Here is a 16,846-nt window from a genome sequence, read left to right as displayed (position 1 = left end):
AAGACGTAGTATAAGAAAACGTACAAAAATCTACTTATATTTGAAAAAAATATATAATTTGTTTTTGACGCATCAATGCTCCCATGCGTTGATGCATCTACCTGTATTCTTCTGCCATGGTTTAGGGTATGGCAAAATTATATAGGTAATTCATGGTAGAAAAATATAGGTAGACGCATCGACACAGCTGCTGGGACAATGAACTGTCAAACCAATTTTGCAATTGAAAATATTGAATGAAAAATTATTTAAATTTGTAAAAATTGTTTAAAAACTCGAATTCTAATAACCTCCGAATGACGTCGTATAAGAAAACATATAAAAATCTACTTATATTTGAAAAAAAAAAAAACATTTAAATTTTTTTGACGTATCAATGTTACCAAGCGTTGATGCGTCTACCTGTATTTTTCTACCATGAGGTAATTCCATGCTAATAGCATGTTTCCATTGGAAACCGAACAACGTTGTTCGCTCTCAGAATTAGGTACACGAATTAACCAGTTCATACGGCGCGATTCGTAATTCATAGTAAAATAATTCCTTTTTTCAAAAATTTTATTTGTTGATTTTAACGGGAATTTATACTAAAATACATTAAATTCTCACTAATATGAATAGAAGAAATGATTGTTTTTCTCCCAAAGATTTATTATATTATTAATTTTATAATTTTCATTCACGTTTTCAACTTTTTGTGTAAATGTTGACATTTTGAACATATTTTTGTATTTTTCTATTTTTAAATTCTGCTGGATAGACACTTGTCAAACATTTTTTCTGCCGATACAAACATTTTGAAAATATTGCCTCTTTTGTTTTCAGTTTTCTGTGGAAATTTCAACTCGTGGACAAAATGCGTTCCTCGGATGAGGGAAAAAACAAAATTTACTTTCGTTTGAATGCACATACGCTATTCAACATTGTAGTTTTCATTCATAATTTTCAGTCTTCCCAAAATTTTTCAAAATGTCATTAAATTTTTCTATTTTCAATTTTTAAATGTCATAATTTATTTTTTCGATAAATGCTCTCATTTGTTAGGGATGGAACATATTTTTTCGTTGTTCTGAGAGTGATTTGATTTGAACAATGTACAAATATGAGTGTTTGCTCAGGAAATTTTGTGTGAAGAATTTTTTTTCATAGTTAATGGTCAAACAACGAATAGAGAGCGAATCAAGTGCTGTGGAAACGCCACATAACATCATGGCAGAAGAATATAGGTAGACACAGCGATACATCTGCTGAGACAATGAACTGTCAAACCAGTATTGGAATTGAAAATGTTGAATTAAAAAAATTATTTACATTTGTAAAAATTGTTGAAAACGCGTATTATAATAACTCCGAACGTGTAATAAAACACATAAATGGTACAATAAAGACAAGGCAGTACATATCAATCACATGAATACAACTTTTTCTTTTAGTAGTCTTGTAATGTCGTAAAATGTATATAGTTTTTCTATGTTTAAAGTAATAATCCATTCGCATGAAGATTAGGAGAACTATTTCGATTATGAGTTTAATCATACCAAATTTACGATGATTTACTGTATTACATGGTAAGTAAATTCATTTGAAATAATCATACCCATCTCTGTATTTTCTGTAATTTACTTTGTCAAATTTCACTGCAAAAAAATAGGTTACCATCTCTGATTTGTGTATTTATAATGGATATAAAAAACACATATTTTGACAATGAGATGTTGCAAATGAATTTTTTTGAAAATAATTGTAAGCATATGTTAGCATGATTTTTACCTTCTTGATTCTACCATGGACAGAATGATTAAATTTGAAAAACATAACGCTGAAGCTAGAGTCTTGTAACATAAAAAAACGAATGGAACACCGTGTATTTTTTACAATCCACTACCTTGTCTTCATTGTACCATGCTTAATTCTTTTTATTTTTCTTTTAATAGTATTCTTGCAAAAGAGAATAAACATGGGAGAAGAATACAAGTAGTAGTTGCATGTTATTTTAGAAGTAACATTTTTCAATGAAAAAGTATTCAAATTTGTAAAAATTGATTAAAAAATGCAAATGCAAAATAACGATAGGCGAGGTATAGAAAAACATTTAAAAAAAAATACATATCAATTTTCCCAAACGCTGATGCATCTACCAGTATTATTTTTTATAGCGAGTTTATACATAATTGAAATACTTTTACATGCAGAATCTCTAAATAGGTTAACACCAATAATTGGCCATTTACATTATCGAAATAAAATTACTAATACTTTGTCCCAGATCCTACAAGAATCTACCATGGCACAATAGGGAGGTAGAGCAGCTTCGTAAACCTAGAGAACTACAACCCTGTTGCTATGCCCACTTGATGTCAGAATTACCCCAAATCATGGTACAATTAAAAAGGTATATACATGCAATCATATGTTTAAAACTTTTTTTAAATTTATTCATTGGATAACATCTCATTGTCAAAATCTATATTCATAAGTCCATTCATGGTAGAACTAAGAAGTAAAGTCATGCAATCATATGTTTACAATTTTTTCAAATTTATACAGTTGACAGTTGACAACATGTCATTGTCAAAATCTATATGCAAAAATCCATTGTATACACACAAAATCAGAGATGAGAACTGTTTTTATGAAATTTGACAAGGTAAATTACAGAAAATGCAGAGCTGGGAAAGCTAATTTGAAATGAGTTTACCTTTATAATCCACTGTATACACACAAAATTAGAGATGGGAACTGTTTTTATGCGTTATAAATTGACAAGGTAAATTACAGAAAATGCAGAGCTGGTAATGCTAATTTGTAATGAGGTTTATTTGATATTAAATGTTTATTTTCAAAATGAGTCAAATATCGCGAAAAATGATTGAAATGCCTGGATGTTCTCTCAAAAATATGATCCCAAGTTCAATCTTTCAATTCCATGGTAAATATAGTTAATATCATTAATACCCGCCCGCAATTTAAGAGTCTTCCAATTATTGATATCTGGTTCTTATTTTTCAAAACAATAAATACACACACAAAATAGGCATAAGTTGGGTACACTTAGAAAAAAATTGTAATCAGCTGGTAGCTCTACTTTATTTATTTTATTGTACCATGGAATCTACTACTTTTGCAATTTTATTTGATATCATAAAGGAAAACCGGTTGTCGTAGTAAAAGCTTTTACATTCTTGCAGTTCTGAAACAGTCCATAGGCTAGTAAATTATTGCAGGTTCTGCAACTGATCAATGTTTTCGCGAAATTACCTTTCTAATCCTACCATGGTAAGGGCAAACAAATTTAGAAAACCCCGCTACTAAAAATTGTATTTAGGGGGTATCTTTGTTCTACCTTCTGTAGTTGTGCCATGTGTTTTGTTTTCAAGCTGCTCGCTTACACACACTGTTTTTTGTTCTGTTTGATCAATTATTTTTTAATGGCAATACTAGTGAAAGTGTCAACATTCCTTATATTACAAAATATTGGTTTTTAAAAAACACACTCTGGATATTTTGGATATCTCCAGAAATTCTAAAAAAAAAAAAAACTTTAAAAAAAACGCTATCGATAGAATTAACTATCAATCGATATTTCCTTCAAAATACTATTCGATACTATCGATATTGTCATCGATTGTTTGCCAGCTCTAATAATTGAACGAATATTGAAGAAAAGGGATAGGACACACGTTACAACGCAAATAGGAAAAAATCTTTTTTTAATAATAATGTTGTTTATTAATAACTTTTTAATAGTTTTTCGATAATTCTAACAATGCAGCAATGCGTTAACGTGCCGACTAAAATGTGAAAATAAGTGTAAATATGTTTACGACAAGAACACAATAAAACGAAACGCAAAAGAAAACGAAACGGATAGAAAAAGAAATACGGTGAACAAAAAAAAAAAAAAAGAAAAAATGTTTTATTATCGAGCAGACATAGATTACATTTGCTGCTGTTGTGTCCTAAAGCAACGAGTGCGATTAACATTTAACTTTTTTAGCAGTTTAGTGTGGAAGTAAAGGAATTTTAAGTGTATATTTTAAGAAATACAACAAGTTATACACCCGGTTTGGTGTATAACCAACCGACCAACTCTTAGAGCTTAAGATAAGAACGAACGGCTGCGGTGGCTAGCTAGCAGTTGATTTGTTTTGCCTTTTTACGTGTGGAAAGGAAAGTGTGATAGATAATTTCGACGGAAAGAGAAGGGAAATTGGTACTGATATTTGAAGCGCCAGCCACGGAGAGTGAACTTAGCTGCTCGTGTACAGTTATTGTCACACGTTCGCGCTCGGCTTTTTATACATTGCGATATGTCCGAAAAAAATGGACAAGGAGCAGCAGTACAGTGGACGAAAGGAGGGGCAGCGGCAGCACAAAAACAACATCAGCAAATTCAACAGGGCATCTCGCCCATTTATAATGCAAATGTGGGATCAGCATTAGCTTTACCGACGGCGGCAACGTCTGCCGCTCTGTATGGCGCTACGAACCCTATAAGTGGCGGCAGCCCACATGATGTAGTATCGTATGCATCGGCACGCTTCCAGGCGCCACCACCGTTGGATCACAGCACTGCAACATCATCGTCACTCACTGCAATACCACAGTCGTCTTCGTCGACTTCAAATGTACCTGTACCCAGTGGATTTATACCCCCACCATTTGCTGCCGCATCGTCTGCTGCTGCGACGACATCAGTCTTAACTCCAAATCCGTATGCTGCGCCCACTATAGCAGCCAGTAATCCACATGGTCATCAGTCTGCCACAATAAATTCTCAACATTTTCCTGGGCAAACAATACCACCATCGTCCCATCATCTACATCCACATTTCGGCATGGATCAATTCCAACATTTAAATGTTCAACAACAATTTGAGCTGAGCAAAATAATGGCAGCTGCTACATTCGGATCCAATCAAATTGGTTCCATAGGACCAACTAATTTGACATCTTCCAACAGTGGTGGTAGTGGAGTTGGTCCGGCTGTTTCGACCACAACTACAACCACATCCACTTCAGCGCTCTCGCCATCGATTACTCAATCTTCTAGCCGGCAGCCTTTTGCCAATGTTGGCGATATGACACCCAATAGCAATGCTGGAGCCATTAGTAGCCAATTAGCGGAACAAGTCATTAATACAATAAGTACAGGGAGTTCTGGTACCAAATTGGCCCCAACACCGATCCATGGACGTCTAATGGGCTTAGGTGTAAATGCACCAGACGAAGAAAAACTACGCCGCATACAAGAAGTTGTCGAATGGGGTATAAGGTGTGTATAAAACCCAGACATATTCCAGTGTAATCTTTAACATTTGATCAGTATTACATTTACATTTCATAGATTCGTTAACCCGAATTCTGATAAGAATGTAATGAAAACTTATAGATACTATCGTTTAAATGTAATGATGTACATACGTGTATTTTGTTTACAATACTATCGTTAATGTGTGTGCGAATAGCTATATAAATCAGTCTTACAGATAGTATTCTCGTAATTCGGATGGGACGTTACCATTCATTTGGGAATTCTTATAGGAATGTTTAAGATTTCGATTTATGAAGTAATGTCTTGAGTTTTGCCTTGTTAAGGCGAAGATCATATGTTTTATGATTTAAGTTTTTGTTTTCTCTTTCGAGACGAGCTTAACGATCTGAAATTTGCAGTGAAATAATAATAATGTCTTGTTGGTAAATCAATCGACCGACACCCTTCGATCGAAATATGGAACTGCCAATGCAGATGATGATTAAATGCCTGTGTTAACAGGTCTCAAGAACATTTAGATTTATAATAGAGTGTTCGAAAGGGTTTCTCCATTTTTGTGCAACACTCTTAAGAATTTGTAAAAATATGTGCCAATAACCGCCCGTAGTTTTGAGGAAGTATCTAAGAATATATACACCGAAATAGTCATCTGTACTGATGACTGAACCCCTCCGGTGACATTCGTTGAGCGGCTGAACAATCTTGTGTTGGCTTTGTGTCTCAAGGTTTCAGCGCAGCAATACCGTGCGTTCCCTGCTGTCCTTTTTTTACACAACCAAAGGATACGATACGGATTGTTGTATCGCCTGCATCGTCATTTTTTTCTTGTCCTCAGGTTATTGTCCTTCAGTTGACCTTATGCTCTGGATGCGAGGCAGTTTAGGTTGTTGTAACAGTTGCACATGCTATGTTCTGGTTCTAACACCGGGCCGTCTCTGAGACCGCATCCTTTAACGAAGTTGGTACTTAAGCAAACGTTTGGTTCTTCACCCTCCCCACCATTGTAGTGGGTAGAAGTGGTGACGCCACCGGAGAGCTTGGCAGAGCCGGTTTGGTGTATTTTAAGGCATGCTTTTGCTTGCTCTTCTTTCCACAAATGTTTTTGGTTTTGTAACACTTAATCACTTTGTATTGCGATTTGGAGGATGATACCACTGGTTCAGGAGTCGTCGTGGCCTCCTTCTTTTCAGATGAACAGGAGCTTCGCGAAGTCATAGCCCTTTTGTGGCCTCTTTAAGTCTAAGTTTAAATTAAGTTGGGATATTTCTCTGGAGCTTGCTAACGAACTTCACGTTCGTTCTGATAAGCTGTATCAGTGAGATTGGACGGATCCCAATCAATTGCAGAAATTCTTGTTTAATAATATATTTATGTCTTCCATACGTCATTGGTTTGTCCACCATGGTAAGGACTTAGCTATCAACTGTCAAGTCTAGAATTGACTGCTCTCTCAATGTAGCTCCTTAAGCCTACACCCAATCTAACTTATTTTTATCATTATAAAATAGCGATCATGCCAAACAACAAATTGTGCAAATATTGGACCGTATATCAACACTGAGACCAGTAGAAAAACTTTTGCTCTATTTACGTTTGCCCGGGGAGCAACCTGAAACTGGTAAGTCAAAAAATAAATCACTGCTATTTTTCAATTACTCACAATGTCTTTGTCTTTATTCAGATCCCTTACGTCAACCGCAAAATCCTCTCGGAACACGTTCCGAAATCAATCACACCATCAATTGGGTACGAACACATTTGGAACAAGATCCACAAGTTTCGATACCTAAACAGGATGTATACAATGATTACTTGTAAGTACAATGTTGTGGTTATTTTATTTTTGGAGTGTTTTTTATTGTTTATCACACTTTCTCCAGAGTCTATTGCGAACGTTTAAATATAAAACCATTATCTACGGCTGATTTTGGTAAAGTAATGAAACAAGTTTTTCCTGGCATAAGACCCAGACGTTTGGGAACTAGAGGACATTCCCGTTATTGTTATGCAGCTATGCGAAAAACCAGCAAATTGCCAGCACCACACTTACCAACGCTTACAACGACAACGACAAAGCCATCATTGCTTAAGGGAGATTCAGATGCCGTAACTGAATCGGGAGATACATTTTCCGATAACGTTGAAGAAGATCAAGAAGAATCATGGTCCATTATCAAACAATGGGCTGAAAATGTGCTCCACGTTAAAGTGAACGATATCAATGAACTGGCAAATCAGATTAAAGCTAATGGTTCCAATCCACAAGGGCATTATACATCATTTACTGGCACAAATAAAACAGGCAGTCATATGATACACAAGAAATACGCCCAAAGGGAACCAAAAGAGAAACGTGTTATGGCTGTAAGAAGTATTTCAATGCGGAAGGTCAATAACATTGATTTAATAACATATGTTTTCTTTTTTAAATTTTAACAGGATATGGGCCCTTTGAAGAAACGACGCAAAAAGAAACGCAAAGGTTCTTCTTCGTCAGAATCTAGTTGCCACCAATCGAATACAGCAGTAGACCAAGTTGCTGGTCAAATTCAACCTCAGTTGTCACCAGCCAACAGTTCAAAGGGCAGCAGTCAACGCAACCCCACATCTCCACTAATCTCGATTGATGATGGACAAAAACTGCTTAGTTGCGTTAAGATAAAACAAGAAATTGTAGATTCTCCTGGCTACGTATCAACAACATCAGCGATAGCAACTACGCATTCTTCAGAAAATGATTCCTCCAACAAGCATATTCCCATATATAACCCTTACTCAAATCAAAGTCAACAACAACAGCAGCAAACAATGCCAATTAATTTGGCAGCTGAAACGCGAGGTGGGCATCCAGGAGTTAGACCCGCGTCTACTAGTTTAACAGGCAGCGCCTTTGAACATGTACGTTCACCAGCAATTGCAACAAATAATAACACTACAACGGCCGTCAAAAATTTAACGCCAAAAATTATGGAACTTGCGGTAGAAAGTCAGCCGTCGCCACCAGCACCACAATCCCAAACAACAATTCATAGTACTACCACCATAAAACAAGAGGACGTTGGCGTAGAAGACTACAATACAACAAATATCTTTTGTAAAAAAGTACGAAAAGCTCAAGAAACTAAAAGCTTCTGGCCAAATTCTCCAACATCCAACAATAGAACAACAGCAACAACCATAACGAGTGCTTCCAGGCCAACTCTCCCCATAATAACGACAACAGCATCAACGCCACCTCCGGTGGCAGCAAGTGTCATTACATCACCGAACAACAATGGCAACAGTAATATCAACAGTTCCAGTGCCTTGGATTCTAGTGCAGTAGCACCAACATGCTATTCGATGGGGCCTCCAGCACAAATGGCTCCCTCTACCAGCCCAAATAACCATCATTCGTCATTGCAAGAGGATGCCATGGGCCTACCAAAAGTTGTTTCCAGGAATTTACAACAGTTACGCGCCAAGAAACTTCTGAGTGCAAATCCTTCGGCATGTGATCAACCCGATTTGAGCGCCGTCGTAAAAGATGCTGCTGATCTGCCCGAGAATTTGGGAATACCACGTGAAAGAGTGATCAGCATTTGCAATATGGATAAGCGGGAATTGGATGATTACTTTTTGCCCGAAGAAGAAAATTCTGAAGAGAATGAAACTGAACTGCTTCAATATTTTCAGATGGGAGACGCTGAGGAAAAATTAACAAAAAATTCTTCCTCCGATGCTAAACGACACAGTTATCCAACAGTAACGCCAGTGGTATCAAATATGGCTCCGACTTCGTCTACCTCAACAACGGTGACTATGTCTGGTAGCACAACTTCATCGGCAACAGCCGTGGGAGCAACAAGACAAACCTTGCCAACGATGAATGCTGGCAGCATAAAACGTGATAGCACGGGCTCAGTAAATAATGAGGCAAACAACTCGAAGCTAGCAAGCAAACAGCTATCACAGCAGGCTCTTAACTACCTGAGAAATGCCAATGCATCATCTTCGCTTCATACCAATCGGGAGTCTTGTGGAAAATTTGTATCATCTTCTAAGCATTTAACATCTACTGTTGGAACTGCCTCAGCGTCTCTAGAACAACTCACACAAAAGCATCAGCAACAACAACAACAACAGTTGCAAAATCAACAACAACAATTGCAACAGCCCCCTCAACCACCCACAAAGGTTTCATATAAACGTAAAATAAATTTAAATACATCATCATCCTCTGATATAACGGCGGCAAGAAAAAATTATAGTTTTTTACCAATATCTCCGAACATTAATAACACATCAGCCACTTCATCGGTCCTTAAGGGTGGCGGCAGTGCCGGAAGTGGCAGTCATAGCAGTAATAGTGGATTTTTTGCCAGTCCTAATTTTAGTCGTCTACTGACTAAGCAGCAATCTTTAGATTCTGAATCATCTTCTGATCCCATGATAGGTGCCACTCGTAGAAGGCGCACCTACATGTCGACAATGACATCGGCTTCAGCTCCACCTAGTCCTTCTGTGCTAAAACAACAACAGGAACAACAATTATTTGCTCTATCTAATAACCTTTTGCTAGAACAATGGCCAACGTCGACAAATTCATCGGCATTCAATAATTTTCAGAGTTCAAATCAGAACCATGCTGCTGCCATGGTTGATCAAAATTCTTTAGATTTGGATTTATTTGCAGAAGCAGCCGCCGCCTCAGCATCCGCCACATCATCAATCTGTGGTCCTCAAAATCAGCAGGCAGCAGTCTCTCAGGTGTCTCTTAAAGACAGTGAATCTATCATGAATGATTTGACACAGCGTTCTCGTTCGGTGCCCCTGTCACAACTGCAACGATCGCATTCGCCCACATTTAATCGTGAATTTCAATTGAACTCTGTTACGGGCACTGCCTATTCGGCTTGCAATTCCTTGGCCCAAACGCCAATACACACCGACTTCATAGACTCTGTAACAATGCTTTCTGAAAATAGTTGCAGCCAACAAAGTTCGTCGATAAAACTGGAAGAAGTTGGTAATGTTGTGGGCTCAGATTCGACAGCTTTACTAGATGATGTGGATGTGAATGAGATTCTATCCTCACCGGATTTTGTAAAATTTTCAAGTATAACCCAATCAGGTGGCAGTTCAACCGGCACAAAAACATCTTGCTCATCGGCAGGATCTTCCTCTGGTTATAGTAGTGCTGGGCAATTTTCACTTTCGTTAAGTAGTTACGGTAGCAACGGCAATGGGGTAGGTGGTGCTATTATGTCATCGACCGCCTCAATATCCCGATCTGTACCTTCGACGCCATTGCCACATCAAAATCCTTCATGCATGCCGGGAAGTGGTAATAATTTCTATCGACGGCGCTTCGCCAACAATTGTCATCCGCTGGGAAGTAATTATTTTTCATCGACGGGAAAATATGGTTACGGCAATATGAATACAGCTTTATCCAGATCTGCTTGTGACATATCCAAATCGATGCCCTCCACACCAATTACTACAACGCCGAGTAGTTTTCGCTACAGTCCAACCGAATTTACTAGAGATTTTCTTATAAATGGCAATACAATTGATGACAGCCTAGCATCGTCATTTGGCACTGTGGGTACGGACAATTTGATGGGATCGGATGTAGTAGGCGTTGATGCTCCACTTATGAACGAAGAGGATTCTCTGCTCAATGGACCACGCGTCGATAATGATGTTATGTCACCAGATTTTTGTACCCAATCCGGCGATTCATCTGTTTTGATTGGAAATAATAGTGGATTGGGAGGGTCGTCGACGGCGGTGGTGTCAGCCTCAACGGCAATGGGATCTAATACTGGAGGTGAGTCATCCGTTGTTATTGGTGTAGGATCCGATCTATTGGATAATTTGTAGAATTTGCCTGAAGAGCAAGTCAAAAGGAAACGTTTAAAGCCACAAAAGTCACATGACTCCATAATAGAGGAGACAATTTTAGTTGATGCTGTAATGCAAAATCCCGAAATTGTTGATGAAGATCATGACGACAACGATAATAATGGAGCTATGAGTCTTTTATTGGCTGAGGTTGGAAAACTTTAAAAAATCTCATTTTCGGAAGGGTAAATATTTACATGATTTGAATGCGGTCAATAAAGGAGACACTTGAAAGGTTGTAGAGAATGATCGCGTATAAAAAAGACAGGAATCGAAGGTCTTTCGACGCTATTAGTAATGCTATTTATGAGCGATACTAATTCATTTTTTGTTGCCATAGCCGATATTGTGTTATAAAAGTGGTTTATAACGTAGTGGGGGTTAGTTCTCAGTCAGTACAATGCTTAGGTTTGATAAAGCAAAAAAAAAAAAAAAAAATAAATAAATGTGCAAAAAGCAAAGTAAAAAAGTGTGACTTGAAGCTGAGAATTTAATAGGAAAAATAAAGAATGGAGAATGGTAAAAAGGTTTTTTAGACACAATGAAGTTGCCAAACCTCCTCGATGTACAAAATATGCAAAGGCAGCATTTCGGAATTGAATTTTGGAACACTCTATTTTTCAACATACCAATTTGGTTGCTGCAAAATCAGAAAAATTTTCTTTTTTTTTTTTTTTGGTTCATTTGAACCCCTAAATGTACATCTTCAAATACCAAATTGGTTGCTGCAAAATCAGGAAAATTGTCTTTTTTTTTTTGGTTCATTTGAACCCCTAAATGTAAATCTTCAAAAAACAATAGGCTTTTATTCTGACCCTAACCTATCCCCATGCCAAATTTCGTTTAGATCAGACGATAATTGCGACCTGTATATAATACCATAAACACATAGTGTTGCGGGGTGTAGGAAAACTTGAGAAAATGTACAATTCAAAATTGTAAGTCAAGTCAAAAATCGCATGCGAAAAAAATATGACAAAAATTTAAAAAAAAATTACAAAAAAATTTACTTTCGCCCTTTTCAAATGGGTCAAATCGGTCCACCGGATTTTGACTTATAAGCGGAATAACTAACATCATTTTCATTTACATATAGATTGTCATTAATTCGCTACATATCCGATATTTAGGCAATCAGCATCACAGTAATGATCAGTAGTGACCTTTAAATGAATTTTTGATTTGGCCGGGATTAAAAATATTCGCAGTTTTGTTTTCGCATGTTTTGACATAAAAGTTATGGTTTATTTTACACGCAAAATATTGTCCGATGACCATTTAAATTGTTAGGATTCTGCCCAGCCCTAAACTCTAACTACATCCAAAATTGGTCGCGTCGATTGGTTCATAATTGTGTCCTGTGGAGCAATTGCAAAATCAGTAAATTTTTCTGTTCTTGGGCGGTGTTCCCCAAAAACAAAAGGCTTCTATTCTGACCTTAACCCCACCTCCATTGTCAATTTCGTGAAGATTGGCCATAATTGCGACATGTAGCTTGATTACAAATTAACATGGACAGACGGACGAACGGACATACATAGTTACACCGACTCAGGTCGGCGAGATAGGAAGATCCATATATGGTTTGCTATGTTGGGAACCAATATCTAGAGGTGTTACACAATTTTTGGCCAATCAAACTTGTAATACTCCCAACACATAGTGTAGTAGGAAAATAATTTTATTAAAATAGTTCCCTTAGTTGGCCATGCAGTAGCCTACACGATAGGTCGAATTTTAAAGCACAATATCGAATGTTTGTAGTGGCATTTCACCAAGACTTTCCTCCAGTATTGTCCTTTAAAGCGTCAATTGTCTCTGGCTTTTTGTCGGCACCTACAAATAATAGACCAATGGTGTCAAATCCTAGCTGCGATGTGGGTAACCCACCTCAGGTGAATAATGTGATCTTCAAAAACAGGCCACAAAATATCGAGTTGAGCTTCGGCTGTGCGGTACGTAGCGCCTTTCTGTTGGAAGCAAACGTTGCCAATGCTTTCCTCTTTAATTTTTGTGACAAAAATTTGTTCTGCATGGCCCGATAACATAACTGCCACTACTTGCTCATATTCGAAGAAAAATTGGGTCCATCCTATATATGAGTGCTGGTTTTCTGTGACGATGCTTCTCTTCTTTCAAAAACCGTACTCCTTTTGCGCACACATTCTGCAACATTACCATTATTTTCAAATTAATATCGCTATATTTCCCAGCGTTGTTCAAAGCGCATACACCACCAAATTCAAAGGATAAAACTAATTGAGTGCCAAATCAAACATAAGCTAAGTGTTACCATTCGCAAAATAGCTCTAGTTGAAAAAGAAAACGTTATATGGCGGCGGACCATGTACAAATCAAATTACGTTTTGGGAGTACCTCTTATACTAAATGTAATTGGTTTTGAGTGTAATATAACCCATACAAAAAAAAAAAAAACATATTCCCAATTTTTTGGCACTTCTGCCGTATGGATTCAATGATTTCAATTTTCGAATGGTTATCCTTTTTTGATCTGCATGCAAAAGAAATTGTGAGAATAAATAAAAACCCATATCATTCCCTTCCAAAAGTGAACATCCATCCGGATGACGTTTTCCATAGTGTCTTGCTCTTCAGTTAACAAGAAAATGCTGTATTCGAGAATTGTTGTTACACACCTATGTTTGTATGTATGTATACAAGTGCAGTAGATATGAATTATGTAATAAATGTTGTTATTTATATATGTAAGTACATTGTATATGTTAAGTTCTTCTATATTTGTTTTGTTTCTTTAGCTTTAAGTCGATCGATAAATTGAACTATTTTTGATTTTGATATCCTTTTTTGTTTTGTTAACAATAAAAAGTCCTTAAAAAATATCTTTAATATTGATGTGTGTGTGCGACGTCTGTGACGTTATAACACAAAAAAAAGAAAAAAAACGAAAATGGCCTTTGGTCTTCGTCGTTTTGTGAACATTAATTTTTGCCTTTGAAAATTTAAAATGAAAATAATTATAATAATAATTGTATATATGTTGTATTTGTTTAATATACATATTATAATTCTTAATTAAGTCTAACTAAATGATGGCATACAAAATCTATTTTACTACGGAGAATGAATTTTATGAATATGATGAATGTGTACGTGTAAGCAAATAAGTATAACATATTTTTTTTAAATGTTACATTACAAAATCAACAACAACTTTACGTTTCAATTACAAAATTGTAGTGTGATAGATTACATTAACAATTTTTATTAAATAAATATATGCAGTAGCTGCGTTTTAATTTTTACAAATTATACAAAGAATAATAATGTCTTTTTATTTTATTTTGTTTTCTGTTTTTTTTTTTTAAGTCAATTGAGGTTTCTTTATTGTTTTATCAAAGACTAAATAATGTATAGACTATGAACAATCTCTTAAACTATCATAGCAAAAAAAATTCGGTAAAAATCTTTACATTTTCAAAATGATGATGAATGAAATGATTGTTCCAGAACCTGCAGGAAAAATCTATTAGTATTTCAATTTTTTCGATATCATAAACATCCCTGCAGTTCTGGAACAGACCACATGCTTATAAACATACGGGGTGAGATAAAATTTAATTTTTACTTTTTTTAAATTTTATTGAATGAAAGCAAAAAATTTCGGAAATACCATCAAATTTTAGAATGAGTTTAAATTTGTTCGAATTGGTCACCTTTGGTACGAATTATGGCCGTCACTCGCTGTCCGAATGTTGCTCTGCGGTATTTTGGCCCATTCCCGGCGAAGCGCTTGCTTGAGGTGATCGACACTTTGGTATTTTTTAGTGCCAACCTTGCTTTCCAAAATACTCCAGACACAATAGTCCAACGGATTGTTATCCGGAGATTTTGGTGGCCATTGTGCGCTCGAAATGAAGCGAGGAACCTCATTTTATAACCATTCTTGGGTGGCGCGTGCTGAGTGCGATGGTGCTGAGTCCTGATGGAATGTCCAAAATTTGCGGCCAAAATGTTTTCGTGCCCAAGGCTTTAATACACCCTCCAGAATATTTTCGCAATAATATTCGTCTTTTTTTCTGATGTCAAGGTCGATTAGAACGAGCGGAGAGCGACCATCGGCTGTTATAGCGGCCCACACCATAACCATGTTCTGGTGGCAATCGAAGTTGCACATTTTCAGCTGACCCTGTTTGGCAAGTAAACACGATCATTTTGTTTGTTTACAAACTGCTGGACAATGAATGTTTTCTCATCGGAGAAAACCAAATACGACAGTTCACCACTTTCGGCCAAACGAAGTAACTCTTTAGCTCTTTTGATGAGTATATTTTCTTTCTGTTGCGGTGTAAGTTCTTGCATTTTGGAATTTCAATGGCTTTACCCCGAGCTCATTTTTCAATATTTGCCGAATGGCATATTGCGATGTGTGCAGCTCACAAGTCATTTTTGGGGCACTGTGACGAGGGGTTTTCGATCAAGGCGCTTCTTTACTTACCATTTCTAGTGATGTTGCTGTTTTCTTCCATCCACTTCTTTGACATCGGGCTACGCTACCAGTATCACGGTAACGAGCGATGGTACGAGACACAAAAGATTTATTCACATTTAATTGCTGGAGTGCTCTAACGATAGTCACTTGTTGTTTCCCAGCCAAATATAAAGAAATCACTCTTGACGCTTAAATTAATTTAATATTACATTTTTCTGTAAAATTCTCACCAAAATGCTTTTGTACGCTTGTAAACAATATAATGAGCTGTCACTGGAATAATTTTAACAGCTGTCTGACGAGTGGCTTAGAAATGACAGCAGTCTGAAGTTGATTGCAGTTTTTTCATCTCACCCTGTATGTGAGGCATATCCGATTCTGAATCGATTTTCACTTAATTTGACGGAGATATTTTTTAATCTTTTGGTGTACTTGCTTGTATACTGAATTCGGTTGGATGTGCCAAAATTGAGGTCATTTGGACTGATATGCATAATTAACCCGAAATCAGTTGAAGATATATTCGGTAGCTATATCTATATCTGATCCGATTCTCACCAATTTCAATAGGATTCTCAATCGGACAATAAACGCGACCTGCATTTTGCTCACAAGAATACATGGACAGACGGACAGACATGCATATATCCACTCAGAAAGTGATTCTATGAAGATCCTTAAAAGTATCTACGGGTCTATCTCGCATCCCTCTTCAAGTTACAAACAAATGCACAAAGACATAATACAACATTACCACTATATGGTGTAGGGTATAAACATTGGGTGGCAAAATTTTGAAGTAATTTTGTAAATAGAAGTTAAAAAATCGGCAAAATTTTGAATAAATCGTGTTAAAATAAGCTAAGAAAACTTTTTCCAAATACACATGAGCTCTGTTCTTCGTTATCCTGATCGTTTCCTCTTTTACGTATATTCTCTAGAATATAAGTGATATGCGATAGCATTTTGTCCATGGCCTTTGCACTCTTTGCATTTGTTGGTAACAAAGATGTGAAACTGGAACTTATTCAACTGCATGTGTCGATGTTGATGTGCCTGGAGGAAATGTGTGAAAATTGTGTGTGGGTGATTTAAGTAATAGGGATTGATTGGGATTGTATATGTTGTGCTATTTTGGGAGCTGTTTTAAATTCGCCTCTTCCAATTGCCATAGCCACAGATTTATCGGGGCAGAGATATTGTGTGTATTG

General features: G+C 36.6%; 1 protein-coding gene across 1 annotated transcript; it reads left to right on the top strand.

The window, feature by feature from the left end:
* Positions 1 to 3,630: 3,630 nt before the first annotated feature.
* LOC101901030 (mucin-19) lies at positions 3,631 to 13,073 on the top strand. Its single transcript, XM_005185869.4, has 5 exons — positions 3,631 to 5,275; positions 6,784 to 6,893; positions 6,957 to 7,089; positions 7,156 to 7,639; positions 7,715 to 13,073. The coding sequence occupies exons 1-5, from the start codon at positions 4,311 to 4,313 to the stop codon at positions 11,141 to 11,143; spliced, it is 5,121 nt and encodes a 1,706-aa protein (XP_005185926.2). The 5' UTR covers positions 3,631 to 4,310; the 3' UTR covers positions 11,144 to 13,073.
* Positions 13,074 to 16,846: the final 3,773 nt, after the last annotated feature.

This window comes from Musca domestica, unplaced genomic scaffold, assembly GCF_030504385.1.
Source record: "Musca domestica strain aabys unplaced genomic scaffold, Musca_domestica.polishedcontigs.V.1.1 102, whole genome shotgun sequence".
NCBI lineage: Eukaryota > Metazoa > Arthropoda > Insecta > Diptera > Muscidae > Musca > Musca domestica.
Note: the sequence above shows the minus strand (reverse complement) of the source record. Positions and strands in the feature narration are given on the sequence as shown.

Excerpts from the sequence above, each read along its gene's own strand:
- LOC101901030 (XM_005185869.4), top strand. The coding sequence starts at position 4,311 with ATGTCCGAAAAAAATGGACAAGGAGCAGCAGTACAGTGGACGAAAGGA. Across the intron at positions 6,894-6,956 it reads CGGGGAGCAACCTGAAACTG|ATCCCTTACGTCAACCGCAA; the intron begins GTAAGTCAAAAA and ends GTCTTTATTCAG. Across the intron at positions 7,090-7,155 it reads GATGTATACAATGATTACTT|AGTCTATTGCGAACGTTTAA; the intron begins GTAAGTACAATG and ends CACTTTCTCCAG.